Genomic DNA, 17,244 nt, shown 5'->3' with positions numbered 1-17,244 from the left:
GGGTCCTGGGATCTAACCCTGCATCGGGCTCCCTGCTCAGTGGGGAGTCTGCTTCTCCCTCTCCCTCTGCCCCTCCCCCCGCTCATGCTCACTCTCACTCATGCTCTCTCTCTCAAATAAAATAAAATTAAAAAAAAAAAGTCAGATGCGTAATAACTGAATGAACCATCCAGGCGCCCATTTGTTTTTAGCTTTTAAAGATTTTATTTTTAAGTAATCTCTACACCCAACGTGGGGCTCAAACTCACAACCCAGAGAAGAAGAGTTGTGCACTCCACCAACTGAGCCAGCCAGTGGCCCCACAGTTAGTTCTTTTGAATTCTAGTAACCTGGGGAAAAGATCCCATGTTATCCCCAAGTTACTAGAGGACAAAGTTAAATTACAGCCTCTTTCTCATTACAAGAAACTCTGGGGCTTCAGGAAGTTGGTTTATCCTCTCAGGGGTTACAAAAACAAAAATCAGTTTTAAAAAAGAGCTTTACCAACATGGATTTGATACATATATACTAAGGAAAGAGAACATAGAAACTCAGTTTGGACATTTGGTGAAGAACGATATAAGTACTAATTCCCAAGTTACAAATAAAAATATCATTAAGAAGAAATTTAGCTTCAGAAGATAAGGGATCATAGTAATCAATCCTAACACTTCAAGCCATTAAATAACCTCTTGTCAGAGTTTAAAAGAAATTTCTTCTTGCAAAGATCGCTATAATCAGATGAACAGGTTTCCTGCTGACGCTGGAGCCCCGTGAAAGGACAGATTAGCTGTAAGTGCTACAACTGGGCCACACTATCTCTATGTACATCACTCAGCTAACACTGACAGCCAAAACTCGACAAAGGGGTCAAACTGCAGAACTAAGGGTTAGGGAGTCAAGATACAGCCAAGTTTATTAAAAATACAGAGTGGTGGGGAGTCATTACATAAAGCCATTCTTTACAGTTTCAATGTGAGATATGCAGGGCCTATTTGTAGACCTACAAGCCAGTCAAAACTAGACGACCAATTTGTTCACTTTTTCACATAGCAACACATTTGAGCACCTCTCAGGGGTTAGGCAGTTTGTGAGTCTTCTGGACTGACAGCAACTGGCTGCCCTCTCTGAACCGTGCTGCCCTCACACTCTTTGGATTCTTCTAACCATTCGGTGGTTAAGCGTCACCAATGGCACCAGTTGGGTGCACAGAAATGCCATTTAAAGTGAAAACACAAGCTCACTCAAGCCATGGAGCAAGGTCCTTAGAGAATCTATCGGACAAAACTAATGATTTCTTCACGTGCTTGCCAAGGTACCCAGCTGTTTCCACTACACGCACATGGGAAAACAGCGAACTGAGGATTAACGGTAGCACAGAAACATGCAACTCTACACTTTTCTCAAGGATTCGCAATAGAATAACAAAAGGCTGACAAGGAAGAGACAGACAAGGTTCTTCTTTCATATCCAGAAAGATTACAGGAGACTTTTTTCTCATTTGTCTGGGTCAGAAGTACTTCCATGCTTTCCTTTAAAAGGTTATTCCTCTGCAGCAGCTCTCACTGCCAGAACATTTTTCTTCTTTTTCACCTAAACCTTACGACCTAGTACACCTTTAAAAGTCAAAGAGAAAGGCTGTAGGGAAAGCTCTGTTTGAGAACAGAGTGTACCACACATGACCCGTGTCTTCTATGAGTCTTCGTTCTGGGTACAGCAGCATTTCTGGTCTTAATCTTTGGACTTAAACACGAGCTTCCTATCTGCGGCATCTTTCCTTTCCCTCAAGATATGCAGAGCTTCAGACATTATTAAAGAAAACTCAGGGCCTGGAATATGTAATCCTCTGCTATCTGGCACTCTATATTTGGTAGGGTTTATATACTGTTAAATCTGAGACACATATTTACTTGAGGAGAATGACAGATGCTGGGAAATGATCCTGTTTAAAAACACATCAGAAACCAACTTCCATACCCCATAGTTTAGATGCCATGAACAGAGCTTATCAAGCAGCAGAGAGGGGTATGTAGGAATTGGGAGAGTCTTTAATCTCCTGCACTTTATGAAAGGCCATACCTCAACTCTGAACAATATGCAGAACATGAACAACCCTGAAGGCAAGGGAGCCACTGAAGACATGGGTGTCCTACAGATATGCCGTCAGAACTGAAAGCCAGTCCTACATGGGAACTGTGTAGGAGTATTCTGGAAGATGAGGTGGGTGGGTTTTCTTCCCAGAGCTATAAATAAGATTGGAATGAAAAGAATTTGATAAAAGATATAAACACAGAAATGATGAGGCAGAATACAGCCATGACTACATCACTCCTCTCCCCCAGTTCGAGGGCCTCCCTACTTCCTCAGTTGTACAACAAACTTACATATAAGTGCACTTTAGAGAAACCCCTCAGGCCAGCAAGATGGGAATGGAAGCAGACCCTTCAAACCAGATGTTACTTTTTCAGGCCTCCAAAACTCCAACAATCAACAACTACTTGCTGGTCACTTACAAGCTGCTTCCAACACTGCTCGATTTTCTTTGGAACCTGCGGCATGGAGGGTGAGAGGTGGGGCTGGTGGAGGATGGCAGGTGGGCTGAGGGTGCTGGAGACTACAACAGGATAAGAGTAGACAGTGCAGGGCTGTGATGAGGAGGAATTTACTCACAGGGTGCAGGGTTGGCAAAAAAAAAAAAAAAGAACCTCAGGACCCTATCTCCGTGTATCAGCTGGTATGTAGGTGAACAGGGAATTTCACATCTGAAACTACTGGCAGGCATCAACATTCTCTCTCAGAATCTAAGAGACTGCTACCTACGTCCTTCACACTAGAAAAGCTGACCACCAAGACTGTCCATAGCTGAAGGTGGCTCTTGGTAGGAGGAAGATGCAGTTTTCTCACAGAAGCAGATAATTTCTATTCCTACAGGAAGGGCAATTATTCTCACTTCACAGTGCAGAGTATACAATTAGGTACTCAGAACATTTCAGAACCTAGGCTCCTGACAGAACAGAAGTGTTGTTCCAAATTCAATGTCCAGAATTCCAACAAGTTTACAAGAGAGTTGTATCTGTCCCTGTCTGTCATTCACATACACACACACATACATCACACTTTACAACTGGCTGTCTCGATTCATTCATTCAGTGCCTGGCACTGGGTAAGATACTTTCTCAAGGAGCTCACAGTATGGCTGGAGGGAAATGTATAAGCAGATAACTCCAATAATGGAAGCATCATCTGTCTAACACAGAACATGACAAGAAATGCTGAGCAGGGAAGCTGTACTCGATCAATCGTATTAAGCAGTGAGCTCTAGTAACCACTGGTACCAAGTACGAGACAGGCACAGGAATGCAGAGCCCTCACCCTCTCTGAAAGGCTTTTAGACCCTGAACATCTCACGGATCTTGAGAAATAGTGTTATGCTCTCAGAACTAGTACTGTAATTAGTCAGCACCCCCACAGGATGCTGAATTGTTCTTTATTTTGTATATGGGTAAATTTTAGCTACTCAAACTGTTAAATGTCTGAGGGCAGGTACCTTGCCTGATATTTCTTTAATCTCTCCAGGACTAACTACCCTGGACACAGTGTAGACATTAAACACATGATGTACTTGGTGAAAGGGACAAGGAGATAAGACTCTGGGTGACTTGTTCCTCCACAAGGGTTTATAGAGAGGCAGATCTGGAGTGATCTGTAAAGCACAATAGTGCCCTTCCTGATCATATCACTGATCCACCACACAAGCAGCCTGCTCTATTTGACTCTTTAGGGTTGTGAGTGGGAAGTCCTTCACTGGAAAGCCAGAGAAGATAGCAGCATAATGTGGGTAAATGGTTTGGAAGTTAACGGCAGTAAATAAAAAGCTGAATTTGAGACTTAAGTTCCTGGCTGATGCTTAGGATAGAAACAGACCTCAGATTCCTTCCACCTGCTATACGGTTCTAGTTCTTAGAAATGGACCTGCCATCACCAAGACATGAATCAAATCCCATCCTCACTTGCTTATTAAAAGGCTTCAATGGCTTCCCATTGTACCTAAAATAAAATCCACCCCTTCCGAGTAGTTGGCCCTCATTCTAGCCCCGCCCACCCTGCCAATCTTAACTTGTCCCCAGGCTCCCCTCACTCACCAGGCCCCAGCCACACCTGCTTCCTTGATGTTTTCAAACACGTCAGGCTCTTACCTGCACTAGGCCCTTACACTTGTTCTCGCTTCTCCCAGGCCCTTTGCCTGTTTCTGCATGGCTGACTCCATCTCATCCTTCAAACCTCAGCTCAAATATTTCCTCCTCAGGGAGGCCTTTCCTGATCATCTTATCCAAAGTGACCCCATCTCATTCCTATTACTTGTTAACACAGCAACTGATTAATTTACTTTGTAACACTTACTATGCTCCGAAATTACCTTATTTGTCTCCTTGTTTACTATCACTATTCTCCTTTTAAACATAAAACTCCTGAGAGCAGGAGCTGGATTTTTCTTGCCGCATCAAGGGCACACACCAGTTCTCAAATAAACTGAATGAAGAAGTGAATTAGGATTAGGAAAATGCCGTGGCAGTAGGTCAGCACTGAGTTAAGGTGAAAAACATTAATTCTCTCACTATGAAGCTAGAAGTTGTTGTAGGACTTTTTTTTTTTTTTTAAACTTCATAGGGTGTGTCCAAGTAGCAATAACACACAAGAGAAAAGAAAGAAGAGGGAGTGCCTAAGCTCTCCACTGATGACTTAAAAAGAATGTCAAAAAGAGCAAAATCTTGCTGGCTCCAGTTTCCACTCAGTTTATAATGCTGTTGGTATTGAAAGCAAATTTTCTTACTTCTAACAGATTCCAATGTTGGTTTCATTTCTCCCCAAGTAATATAGTTGTGCACCTTCTAAGCCCAGCTCTGCAATAACCCCATCAAGCACACTCACACCCATGCCAGCCACAGAGTATCTGAGAATCTCACTCTAAATAAAACTGTAGTTGATTCAAAATACCAGGTGGAAAAGGGTTTTCTCTTCCCAAGAACCTGAACACGAAGGCAAAACACATGCAAGAAGTGGGTTCTTCCTCACAATACCCCAGCTCAAGATTTGCTCTTCCTATAAAGGGAAGTGAGTGTAACAGGGAGCAGAAACCCCTGAAAGGTACAATTCAAAAGCGAAGGGTGGTTCGATGGCACCATTCAATCCAATGCTGTTTGTTTCACTGAACTTAATAAGGGCAGTATCTTAGCTATTAGTGATTGAAAAGTCCTTGAACTTGGAGCAGCACAAGAAAAGAGTGACACATGAAACCTGTTGCCCTTGTTTGCTGTTAGATGCTTCCCATGGCACACCAGGCACACACACCATGTCGAAAACGCAGCTCCATTAAATGCTGACAGAGAGAGAGACAGAGACACTTACGCGGCATGATCCCTTGGCTCACCAGCTCTTCTCGCGTCCGGCGCTGCTGGAGCTTCAACTGCAGCACTGCAGGGCGGCAAAAAAAGAGGAGAGACCGAGGCTCAGTTGGGCATTCCACCACAAAAGACACATTTTCAAATACAAAGAAAGTCTCAGAACAGAAGCGTGTAGTGTGAAAGAAGGATCCCTTTAATTGTGACTGTCTGTTAATTGCAGAAGTGGCCTGATACAGCAGGGTTTCCGTATTCTGCTGTGGGTGGCGAGAGGAAGTTGCGAAGGGTCTTGCAGGGCGATAACAATCCACAAAGTACCAAAGTCTTGCCTCTTGCTCAAAACCTCCTACAACACTGTATCCTCCTCCTAAGACTAAAAAAACACAAGTTCTTAACTCAAAGGAAATATAATGAGGACCAACACCCAGCAGGAAAAGCTTTCTAGATGTTCTACACTGTTTTCCTGGCAGCATGTGTTTACCATCGTGAGTGCAGTGAATGATACCGTGCTCACATAGATCAGGAAGTATTGGTTATTTGTAAAATCTTGTCTTTTGTATCTAAAAATTACACCTATATTCACCAAACAATGCATTTCTCTAGACCAGAAAACATTTTACCATCAATATAACTCTTTTCTTCCTCTTACTGTTCACTTAGAGCTTTTTTCTGTTGAGGGGAAACAACCACGTGACACAAGTCAAAGCGCACCCAGGATAGGGGAGGGTGACTCTGGCAACACCACCTAATGAAACACTCAATTAGGAATTTTTCTAAAGTTAAAAGTCAATGATCTGTATTTCAAATGCCAATGAAATGTAAAGGGCATTACCACTGCATACCATGCAGAACGACCATGGCACGGCCGGCATTCAGAGGGTAAGTGAGAAAACATTCAGAGAAGGAGGGTTAGGAGCCAAGGAAAGTCCCCTTATGTGGTAAGTCTTCAATTATAAGGTCTCTGCAAGTCACATTTGAGGGAGACCTGCATCTATAAGGAATCATATTATCTTAGGTTACCTGCCTTTTCCACTCAGAGAGCAGTTTTTAAGAAGGCCTCCAAGAATGGCAGAACCATAACTAGGCTCCTGACTACATCTCAAATTCAGCAAGTCCAAAGTAGAACCTTTCTCCCAAAAACCTAACCCACTTTCCATCCTTCTTGTCTCTTCAGAAAATGGAATCATGATCTGCAATACCTGCACTCCCCCACCCCCAAACAAGTATTAAAGTTTTTGAGCCAACTTCAAATCTTCCACCTCCCTCACACTCCTCCTCTTAACAAGTATCTGGCACCACAGTTTTGCCATGTTGCTCAGACAGCTCCCTGGCTCGCGACCTTACTTGTGGAGTACTTCTCCCACTGTAAATGCCCCAAGCAAGGCTGTCCAACTGCTCTTCCTCAAGTACCATGTACTGGCCCAACAGTTTATTCACTTCACTTGGAAATGCCTATCCTGACGTTCCTGACCCCAAGCAGGCAGAATTACTCTAGACCTCCTGTGAGCTACCTTTTATCTGTTATAAAAAGTATCGTAGTATTTTGCCCTATGCAACAGTTACCCCCTGAACATAGCTCATCTCTCCTACCAGTTTATAAACTCCTGGAGGGCAGAGGAATATATCTTATTAATACATGCCCTACATACCACTCAATACACAGTAAGCATTTAATAACTGTTTCTTGAATTGAACTGTATCTCAAAATGATAATACAGCCTGAGAGATCTTATCAGGAAGTTGTAACTATTACTATTAATTTTTTTTTTTTTTTTTTTTTTACAAATTAACACTTAAAAGCAAAGACTTGCAGAAAAAATGGATAAAACAAGAGCCACACTAGTGGCTAACATTTATAGAGGATGTGTTCGGTGACAGACACTGTTCTATGTACTCTCGTGTTTTAACTAATTTACTCAGATATATCTAATAACACCCCTATGGAAAGACATGGGCATTACTAATCCCATTTTACAGGTAGAAAATAAGGCCCAGAGTGATTCAGTAATTTACCTAAGATTATCCCACTAATAAGAGTCTGATTCCAGAATGTGGGTTCCTTACTTCTCTACTTCTTCAGCGTCTTCCGGAGCCTATGCTGCTGAGACAACAGGCACGGAATGTGACCACCTCAGCTGGTTCTCTGGTGAGACAGGCAAAGGGACTGAAGAAAAGGGATGTGGCTCAGGCCAGGGTCAAAGGAGTTTGAGTGATACTTCAGTAAAAATAAACTTAAACTAATCTAGGAATTTGATTTCAGATAAATTAGAACCACAGATTAGCAGCAACACTAATAATTACAATAAAATGCAAATACTTAACTAGGAGTCACTGAGTGTCACTGTGTCAGGCCCAGTGTTAAGTGATTGACCTACTTTTAACTTAAAAAAGGGGGGCTCTATGAGAACGGTACAATTATTATCTCCATTTTACACATAAGGAAGCTAAGGATCAGACCTTTAAAACTTTGCCTTAGGTCACACAGCTCAAAAGTGCTGGCATGAGAATTCATACCCAGGTCTTTGTGATTCTACTTAATACTATGCCATACGTCTCCTTGGAGGAAAGAAAGAAAGAGGGGAAAAAAGGGAAAATATCTGTCATCTTTTATATATATTGTTTTTTTTTAAGATTTTTATTTATTTGACAGAGAGAGAGCACAAGTGGGGGGAGCCACAGGCAGAGGGTGAGGGAGAAGCAGGCTCCCCGCCAAGCAGAGAGCCCGAACTGTGGGGCTCAATCCCATGACCTGAGCCCAAGGAAGATGCTTAACCGACTGAGCCACCCAGGCGCCCTTATATATAGTGTTTCTAAAGCCCAGTGTAATATGAGCTATTAGAAAATGATTAAATATAAGAAATTGGAAAAAAATAAATATAACTGATTTGATTTCTGAGAACAGAGAAATCTAAATACAATTCAGTAAGTCTGAACACTTCAAAGAAACAATAACTAATGAAAACTCTGGCCATTATCCAAAAATAATTTTGAAATACCAATCAGCAGCCCTCCTAAATAACCCATCTAGAGACAGGGCCATAAGGGATATTATGCAAACTTCTTGACTGAAAAACTTATTGCCCCATGAGAATAAACATTTAAGTCTATGATTCAAGTTTTTTTTTTTTTTATGGAGAACACAGTAAAGGTTGATTTAGCTTTTGTTTTTCAAAAGGTCTAGCTCAAAGAGGAAAGTTTATCTAATGAATATTTCCATCTGTAAAACTAAATGATATTAAAGTTCAGTTACATGAAAATTCCATCCTGTCCCCTCTCAGCAGTGAACTCCAAACTCCGTGCTTATCTGAAATCTAAGTTCTCCATTCACATAATAGAATTCACCCTTTATCAGTAGTATCTTGGGTATTGCCACAACCTGACTGTAGGCATGTACTTTCATACACTGCAAAACCCTCTCCTGCTAACTCGAACAATGTTTATTAGGAGGAAAAGAAAAAAGACCTAGGCAGTAAACTCCGAACTACAGTTGTCAACCTCTATATCATTTTACTTTAGAACTGATCTGCTTGGCTGTGTACAGATGAAAGGATCCCTCTTCTAAAACTTTCAACTACAAAGAAATAGATATTTATATGAATTTCCCCTTTCCTTAGTGTATCTTAATTCCTCTTAATTCTAAGCATTCTAAATAAAATGCCTTTATGTTTCCAAACTTCAGGGATTATTCATTTTATTTTTTAAAATTCAATTAGCCAACATGTAGTACATCAGTTTCAGATGTAGTGTTCAGTAATTTATCAGTTGAGGGATTATTCATTTTAGAAGAAACCATTTCATAACTTTCAGTACACAGCTTAAGAGCTGTATGTGCTGTGTTCACTAAAGAAGGTACCCAAATCAGGAGTACATTTCAAGGCCATACATTTAATGCACATCCACCCTCACCAAGAAGTGCCTGACACTAGTTCAAATGGTTATACTCCTAGATAGTGCTAGACCAAGGAGATTCAAAAGAGTAGGAATTCGACAAAATCTCTCTATTCATTATACATCACCATTTAGATTTCCTCTCCACTCCCCAAGTGGAAAAAAAACAAACAAAAATACCTATTTGTGTACATGCACAAGTCTTTATACTTTGACTGTTATTGAATTCCACAAATTTAATATATCATCTGTTTCTAAATGGGTCTGTGCAAGCAGCCTATATATAGATGAACAGATGTCTTTAAAGCTGATGAATGGTGAATCAACTGAGTTGCCTGCCAGAAAAAGGATTGGAATAAAAAGAAACCAAACCATAAAGTGGGGAACCCTAGGTTCTCCACTCCCTCACAGAATTAATCAAGTTTTCTACCTGTTTCAAACAAAGGTGATCAATCAATTGCTGTTGGAATAACTGGCCTCTTGGGAAATCAAAGTAAAGGAGTAAACTTCATATATTTCTGTCCTATAAAGACCATGGAAGTATGCTGATGGCATTCAAGAGGTAATGCCAAAGAAATGGACACATCAAACAGATCAATCAGGATCGGAAGGAAAAGCCAAATTTTTGGCTTTGTGGCGTGTCCTCAAACCCAGCTCTGTGGCTTCCACTGGTGGGTAGTCCTGGATTTCACTGGGGAGGGAGATGTGCAGCTTGGCATGTTATTCTCACCTTATTCATATTTATCCATTACTGATTCTACAAAGGCTTCTAGAATAGAGAGATGAAGTATTTATGAGGGAAGTAGAAAAGAACAGGAAGGAGATTAGTATGGGAATGATAGCAAAAGAACAAAAACCCTCCCTTGGCATCATCCTGTGCTCAATAAGACCTCTTCAAGGAAGATTCTAATGGCAAGGGCATTTCCAAAGTCTGATCTCCTAGTAACTCATCCATTGTTTTCTCCACAATAAGTAAGCAAACACAATTTAATTCAGCAATAGACACCACTACCTCTACCTTCAAACTAGGAGAATCTGTTTCACTGGGAAGATAGAGAAGGAACAGGGTGGGTTTTAGCCTTAGGTGAAGCTTAGCATGCTAATAATTCAAATACTCATCTCTGCAGCAGTGAATTTTATTGGTGTATTTTACACTTCAGTTTATCCTATATGCCTTAAAAAATCAATTAGTGACACCCAAGTTATAAAACCACATCACCTATCACTTAGAACCAAAGGCTATTCTCCAAGTACTCACTAGTTTCATCCTTAGAATATATGATTAAAAGTAGGTGAAGGGTGCTCCCAGAAGAGGCTATTACCCCACATGTTCTGCTGCCTGGGTTACTCTACAGCATCACGACCAAAATACAGATTGAGAGTTGGGACGGGAACGGCTCTTCATTCATCTAATAAATGTTTACTAAACAACTAATGCATGTCGGGCCCTGTGCTAGGTGGTGGATACACCTGTGGTCTCTGGTCCCATAAAGCTTTCAGTCCAGCAGGGAAACAGACAGCAAATCACATATAAATAAGTACAAGTTATGATTAATGTTTTACAAGAAAAGAATAAAGGATATGACAGAGGTCAGACCCTGGAATTCATAGTTTCTCCTTTATATGCTCTGTAATAACTAACTTTTCACATTTCCTCTTTACTATTATATATAGTCAATTGTTTAAGATACTAAACGCCTTAAAAAACAGAGACCTCGGGGTAAACTATATTAAAATAAGTAAGTTAAGGCACACAGTTTCATTTATTCGCTTTATGCTTATTTACTTAGCTGCTCTACGGTTTACATACTAGTTGGTGAGCACACCAACTCACCTCACATTCATGCCCTCTTCAGTTCTTCCTTAGTTTCTTGTCAAAACTCTCCTTAGGCATTCACTCATGAAATATGAGGCTCTACTATACGTGCCAGATACTTTGCTTGCTACTGGGGATACAGCAATGACCAAAGTCGCTGCCTTCTGTGGAGTTTACACTTTCATGGGGAAAACAAACATCAAATAAGTACTTGTAAAAGTAAAGAGTATTTTCAAAGAAATACTCAGACACCACATCCCAACTAAGCAGTTAGACTGTTCCCATTATTCAATTCATCCATTTAAGATCTTTTGTACTCTCAAAGCCAGGGTTTGGTACTAGAGTACTGGGTACTGCATATGTGAATAAGACATGGTTCTCATTCTCATGGAATTCTTACATCTAATGGGAAAGAGAGACTCAAAATGAGTAATTACGATGCTATAAGAAAGATGTGATGGTCTGTAATCTAGATTTTTACTTAAAAAATCATAGGAAAATGCAACTTGGAGCTAATACACATGCCCTATATTAAAGGTCCCTGCCAAATTCAGTCATTTGGACTTATGTGTGATATACATGTATGCATAAATAATAAAAAGAAGTGGTCATGTCTTAAAAATAATAAAAATCCAAATAGTTATACATATTTTTTACATGCTATGAGAATGCAAAGGTGATAGTACCCAACACTGGAGTCACAGAGAAACAAGATCTTTGCTATATAGGGTAAGAATAGCAAACACACAAATGGCCTTAAAGGGGCGCCTGGGTGGCTCAGTCGTTAAGCGTCTGCCTTCCGCTCAGGTCATGATCCCAGGGTCCTGGGATCCAGCCGCACACCGGGCTCCCTGCTCAGTGGGAAGCCTGCCTCTCCTTCTCCCACTCCCCCTGCTTGTGTTCCCTCTCTCCCTGTGTCTCTCTCTGTCAAATAAATAAATAAAATCTTTTTTTTTTTTTTGAAATGGGGCCTTAAAAGTTTTTATCCTCATGATCAGTTTTACTAAAGTTTCAAGTAATTTCTTGATGTTGTTCCCGAGAAGTTAATACGCTCCTCTAGGTCCCTATTTATTGTAATTTCCCACTAGTCTTTCCTGATAGAGATCAGAAAGATATAAAAAGGAAGTGAGGCATCTGTGCTCCCTTATTCCTTCCCATCACCTCTCCATTCTGGTTCTCAGTCCCTGCTCTGTCCTCCAGCATCCCTGGGGCTGTTCTCTTTTCCTGCACTTTATGTAGGATTTCCTCATGCTTTCTAAACTCTAAGTTTCTCTAGACCCTTTCATGATTTATTCCCTTCCTTCAACTTGGAAAACCAGCCTGAATGGGTTAGCACAGTGTACAGTGCACCAAAAATGTGTTTCTGGCTTGTGCTTTTAATATAAACAAGAGCATTTTTAAGACCCCAATGTATTCTATAATTAGCTCTATCCTTAACCAGAAAGGGTTTACTGTCAACCGAACTATAATTTCTGCGGAATGGGGCAAACAATTCATATTGGGTTGGTTATATGAATATTTTGTAAGTTCCAAGTGAATACAATACATTTACAGAACTGACCTTTAAGGGAAGAACAAAGAACATCAGAGAAAGAATCAGAAGACACAAGTTCTAGTCCTGGCTCTGTTGCTACCTAATCAAGTCACTTAACTTCTTTTAGCTTCAATTTTCCCACTATAGTACAATTTGTAAAAATAACTCCTGCACTTTGAGCTAAAAAAAACAAAACAAAAAAACACAACGTATGTGAAAAATACTTTGTAAAATCGTAACACGGAATATAAACCTTTCACTAGAATGTAAATCTTTTATCTCAGCTAGCTTTTCTTTAGGACAGGAACAGACACTGCTAGTAATCTGGTACCACACTTCCAATGACATGTTTTATTTTGCAAAATAAAAGGGCCTTACATCAAAACATCCTTATTTAAAATCATATCCTATGTTGTTCTGGGGAAGGGGGAACCAGGAGGGAGCTGCAGCTGGAGAGAAGGAAGAGGAGGAGAGGGAAAAAGAGGGGAGAAAGAGGGGAAGGAAGGGGGACAGGGAGGGGAGGGGAGGGTAAGGGAAGTGTTTCCTTTTGGAAGGCAGTTCCAGCAGTGAAGAAGAACCCTCTATTCCCAGACTCTATTCAGTATGGTATTTCTAAAGGGTAAGACCCAGAGAAAAGCAGAAGGATCAGTACCCATTCATTAATAAAATTAAATATATGATGAGTGTTCAAAGCATGCTCCTGAAATTCTAAGCTGTCAATACAGAAATAGTGGCTAAAGGACCCAGAAAGGTCATTCATCTGTTGCCAGAGAAAAAAGGACCTGCAGAAATTCAGATCCAGAGTTAAGACAAAAGGAGGAGGTGGAAGTAAGAAAAGTAAAGGTAATTCTCTCTGGGATCCTACCGATTCACCATCTAAAAATCATATGCAATGAGGTATCCTGGATTGGACCTTGGAACACAAAAAGAAAATCAGTGGGAAAGCATATGAAATCCAAATAAAGTTTGTAATTTACTTAGTAGTACACCAATGTTACCTCTTAGTTTTGACAAATGTACCACAATTATATAAGAAGCTAACATTAGGGCAACTGGGTGAAGGGTATATGGGAACTCTCTATACTACCTGTGATTTTTTTGTAAGTCCAAGATTATTCCAAAATATAAAGCTTATTAAAAAAAAAAAACCCATCGATTTGACTCTCCCTTCAGAAAGATTTATGAATCAATTACTAAAACATATTAAGGGTCAGGTTTTTCAAACTGAAATGTTACCATCTACTGGAAAGAAATTATGGATTCATTCTTATAAATGACTAATTAATAATTAAGAATAATAATGGGGCTAATAAATTCAAAATATAAAATGATTGTGGCATAAACAAATACAATGAACTACAAAGTAATGCTGAAGAGAGAAATCCCTAATTCTGTTTAAAATTACACACATATGGGGCACCTGAATGGCTCAGTGGGTTGTGTCTGACTTGGGCTCAGGTCATGATCTCAGGGTTGTGAGACTGAGCCCCACTTTGGGTTCCCCAGTAAGGGGGGAGTCTGCTTCCCCTCTCCCTCTGCTCCTCCCCCCACTTGCACACTGCTCATTCTCTCTCTCTGAAATAAACAAATAAATCTTTAAAAAAATAAAAAATAAAATAAAATCACACATGCAAAAAAACCACCTATGAGATTTCAAATTGGATTGTTTTACCAATATGCTCAATCATTCAACCCTTTCACAATCCTATAAGTTTCTCTTCTCTGTATATACTGTATAAACGTGAGTTAAATAATCTCTCAAATAATCTGCTTTAGATATCAGAAGTAATACCAAAAAAAGATGAAATATTATCTTCTTAATCTAAATACTCTCAGAGATTCAGGCAGAGAGATGAGGTATCTACCTGGGGTGGCAAACCTGGGTTACTTATATATCTACCCTGACATGTATTTACAAAGGATAAGCTTATGAATATCTAACTCAAGCCACTGAAATATGTACAATAAAAGGTCTCTGTATTGTGAAATAATAAAATAGTGAAAACATGCATGTGCCATCTTATTACCTTTTTTTTTTTTTTTTTTTTTTTTTTTTAAAAGAAAGGGAGCAGGGAGAAGCAGAAGGAGAGGTACTGGGGATACAGCAATGACCAAAGTCGCAGCCTTCCGTGGAGTTTACACTTTCATGGGGAAAACAAACATCAAATAAGCTCAATCTCACACCACTGAGATGATGATCTGAGCCAAAATCAACGTCACTTAACTGATTGAGCCACCCAGACACCCCATCTTATTCAATTCTTAAAACAAAGCTATGTGGAAGGTGCTATTATTATACTATGTTGTAGCTGAGGAAATTGAGCGTTAAGACAGATTAAGCAACTTGCCTTAAGTCACCCAGCTCCATTTTGATCTACAGCCAGAGCCCTTAGCCACTATTACATGTTGTGTTTCTCTTCCTTCATAAAACAGACCAGTTCCTCATATTTAAAAATGACACTGTTAACAGTGCTTTCTGCATGATGTGGCTGGAAAAAAAATGATCTATCTACTTACTAATAGGGAAAATCCAGGTGATTTCAGCGAATAGTACAGGGCATTTCAGAATCCTAGAATCTAAAAGCCTCCTTATATTAAAATTCTAAAAGGAATACAGACTAACAGGGTAACAGAGGCCACATGTAAAGGTCATTCAAAGGAGCTCCTCCCAGAGACAGGAGGCGAAGGATACAAGAGAACTTCACAGGCCTACTTCCCATTTGGCTCTCAATGCAGAAACATCCACACTGAAAAGCAGAGAGCACCTGCTTCCTGGTACAACTTCATTCCTGCATTCTGCCAGGGGTTTTTCCCTAGTATTAGAGAGATTCTGAGTTGATTCATTCATTCATTCCTTGAACTGATATTTATTATGCATGTACTGTATGCTAGGCATTATTCTAGATGATACAGCAGTAAAATGGACAGATGAGGTCCCTGCCCTCACAGAGCATATGCTCTAGTGGGAGAAACACAGTAAGTTATTTATGCTACAATTTCCAATAGTACATTATGTGAAGAAAAGTACAGCAGAATAAGAGAGCAGAGAATGACTGGGGGTGGTAATTTTACAGAGTACACAGGAAGGCCCTTCTGAGGAGACAGATGACTCTTATATAGAAACCTACATAATATGATAAAACCATGAAAAGATCTGGAGAAAGAATTCCAGGCAGCAGAAACAGAGCACGCACAAAGGCACTGAGTGAGAAGAGGCCTGTCTTGAGAAGGAAACTAAGATATGAGAGATGAGGAATCTAATCTGTTGAACTCTTGATGGGATATACCACTACAGTGACTCATTTCATCTCAACAGCTATTTGAGGTATATATTACCTCCATTTTATAGATGAAGAAACAGCAGTTCAAAGAGGTTAAGTAACTGTGTGCACAGCTAATAAGTGGTAGAGCCAGAGTTCAAACACAGGTTGGCCCGATACCAAAGCCTATGCTTTTTCTGCTACATCGCATTTAATGCCAGAGTCAAAAACAAAAATAATAATTATGCATAAATAAATAAGTAAATAAATCAAACTCTTTCCCATATCCTCAAAATCTGGGGCTCACCATTTCATTTTGGGTAGCTGTTATCTCCCCCTTGAAGTAATGTTCTCCTTTAACTGCAGTGGGCAGATCTCAAACTACCAGCTACTTCAATGCCCTCAGTCTCTTTCCTGAGGATCCGTACATAAGGCAATGCTCAAATGACGAACTCCATCACACAAGATCTGAGCATAACACATACTTGCACCAGACATCTGAATGGGGTGGAGATACACTGGGAATGTGCTTCCTTTAGACTGGCAGGGCCATCTGAACAAACCCTTCCAAAGTTAAAGGCACCAGGAACAGTGTTTTCCCTGCCGCATTAGTTCTGCACGTTCACCCAGGAAATGTGGGCAGCCTTGACTCTCATTTGCTATTCTATGTGGGTATTACTGGTGCTGACATTTTGCACCCAACTTTGTTGAGGGTAGGTGACAGCTGAACAGATTCAAAACTTGGAACAAGGTAGTTATTCTACAGCAAGCTAGAAGTGACAAAAATTCTTTCCCTTAAAACTATATTAGAGTACTTATTCTTTCTAGATCTTTAATAATAATGTGGCCCTGAAAGACATAGCATGGTAGAATATTCAGGACTGAAATAATGAGGGAGGCTTATATCCCCATATAAATTCTGTAAATACTTAGAAAGTTAGTGTTGGTTTTTTTTTCTATCAAAGTATTTCAAACTCTCCCTATAGGCTGATACTATTTAGCTTCATCCTATTTTTGAAATTAACTTTCAGTGTTTGTAGGAATTAATGACAGCTCATTTAACAGACATTTTGAGAGAAAAAAATAAAAAGGTAAATCCTGATTTCTTTCTTTCTTTTTTTATTTTTTTAAGGAGGCTGCAGTGTAGAGCCCAATGCAGAGCCTGAACTCACAACTCTGAGATCGAGACCTGACCTGAGATCAGTAGTTGGTTAAGCATCTGCCTTCGGCTCAGGTCATGATCCCCAAGTCCTGGGATGGACCCCGCACTGGACCTCCGGCTCGTGGGGAGCCTGCTTCTCCCTCTCCCTCTGCTGCTCCCCATGCTTGTGCTCTCTCACTGTCAAATAAATAAATAAAGTCTTAAAA

At 40.1% G+C, this 17,244-nt stretch overlaps 1 protein-coding gene across 7 annotated transcripts in view; it reads right to left on the bottom strand.

Annotated features, from left to right (window-relative positions):
• The window catches only part of MRTFA (myocardin related transcription factor A), a 193,547-nt gene that overhangs the window by 34,143 nt on the left and 142,160 nt on the right, over positions 1-17,244 (bottom strand). For all 7 annotated transcript variants that reach the window (XM_027592265.2, XM_027592261.2, XM_027592260.2 and 4 more), the window contains one exon: positions 5,386-5,451. In XM_027592265.2, the coding sequence (XP_027448066.2) occupies positions 5,386-5,392 (7 nt within the window). In that variant the 5' untranslated portion in view covers positions 5,393-5,451. The remainder of the gene's footprint in view (positions 1-5,385; positions 5,452-17,244) is intronic.

Source organism: Zalophus californianus, chromosome 9 (assembly GCF_009762305.2).
Source record: "Zalophus californianus isolate mZalCal1 chromosome 9, mZalCal1.pri.v2, whole genome shotgun sequence".
Taxonomy (NCBI): domain Eukaryota; kingdom Metazoa; phylum Chordata; class Mammalia; order Carnivora; family Otariidae; genus Zalophus; species Zalophus californianus.
This window is presented reverse-complemented; position numbering and strand designations above follow the sequence as displayed.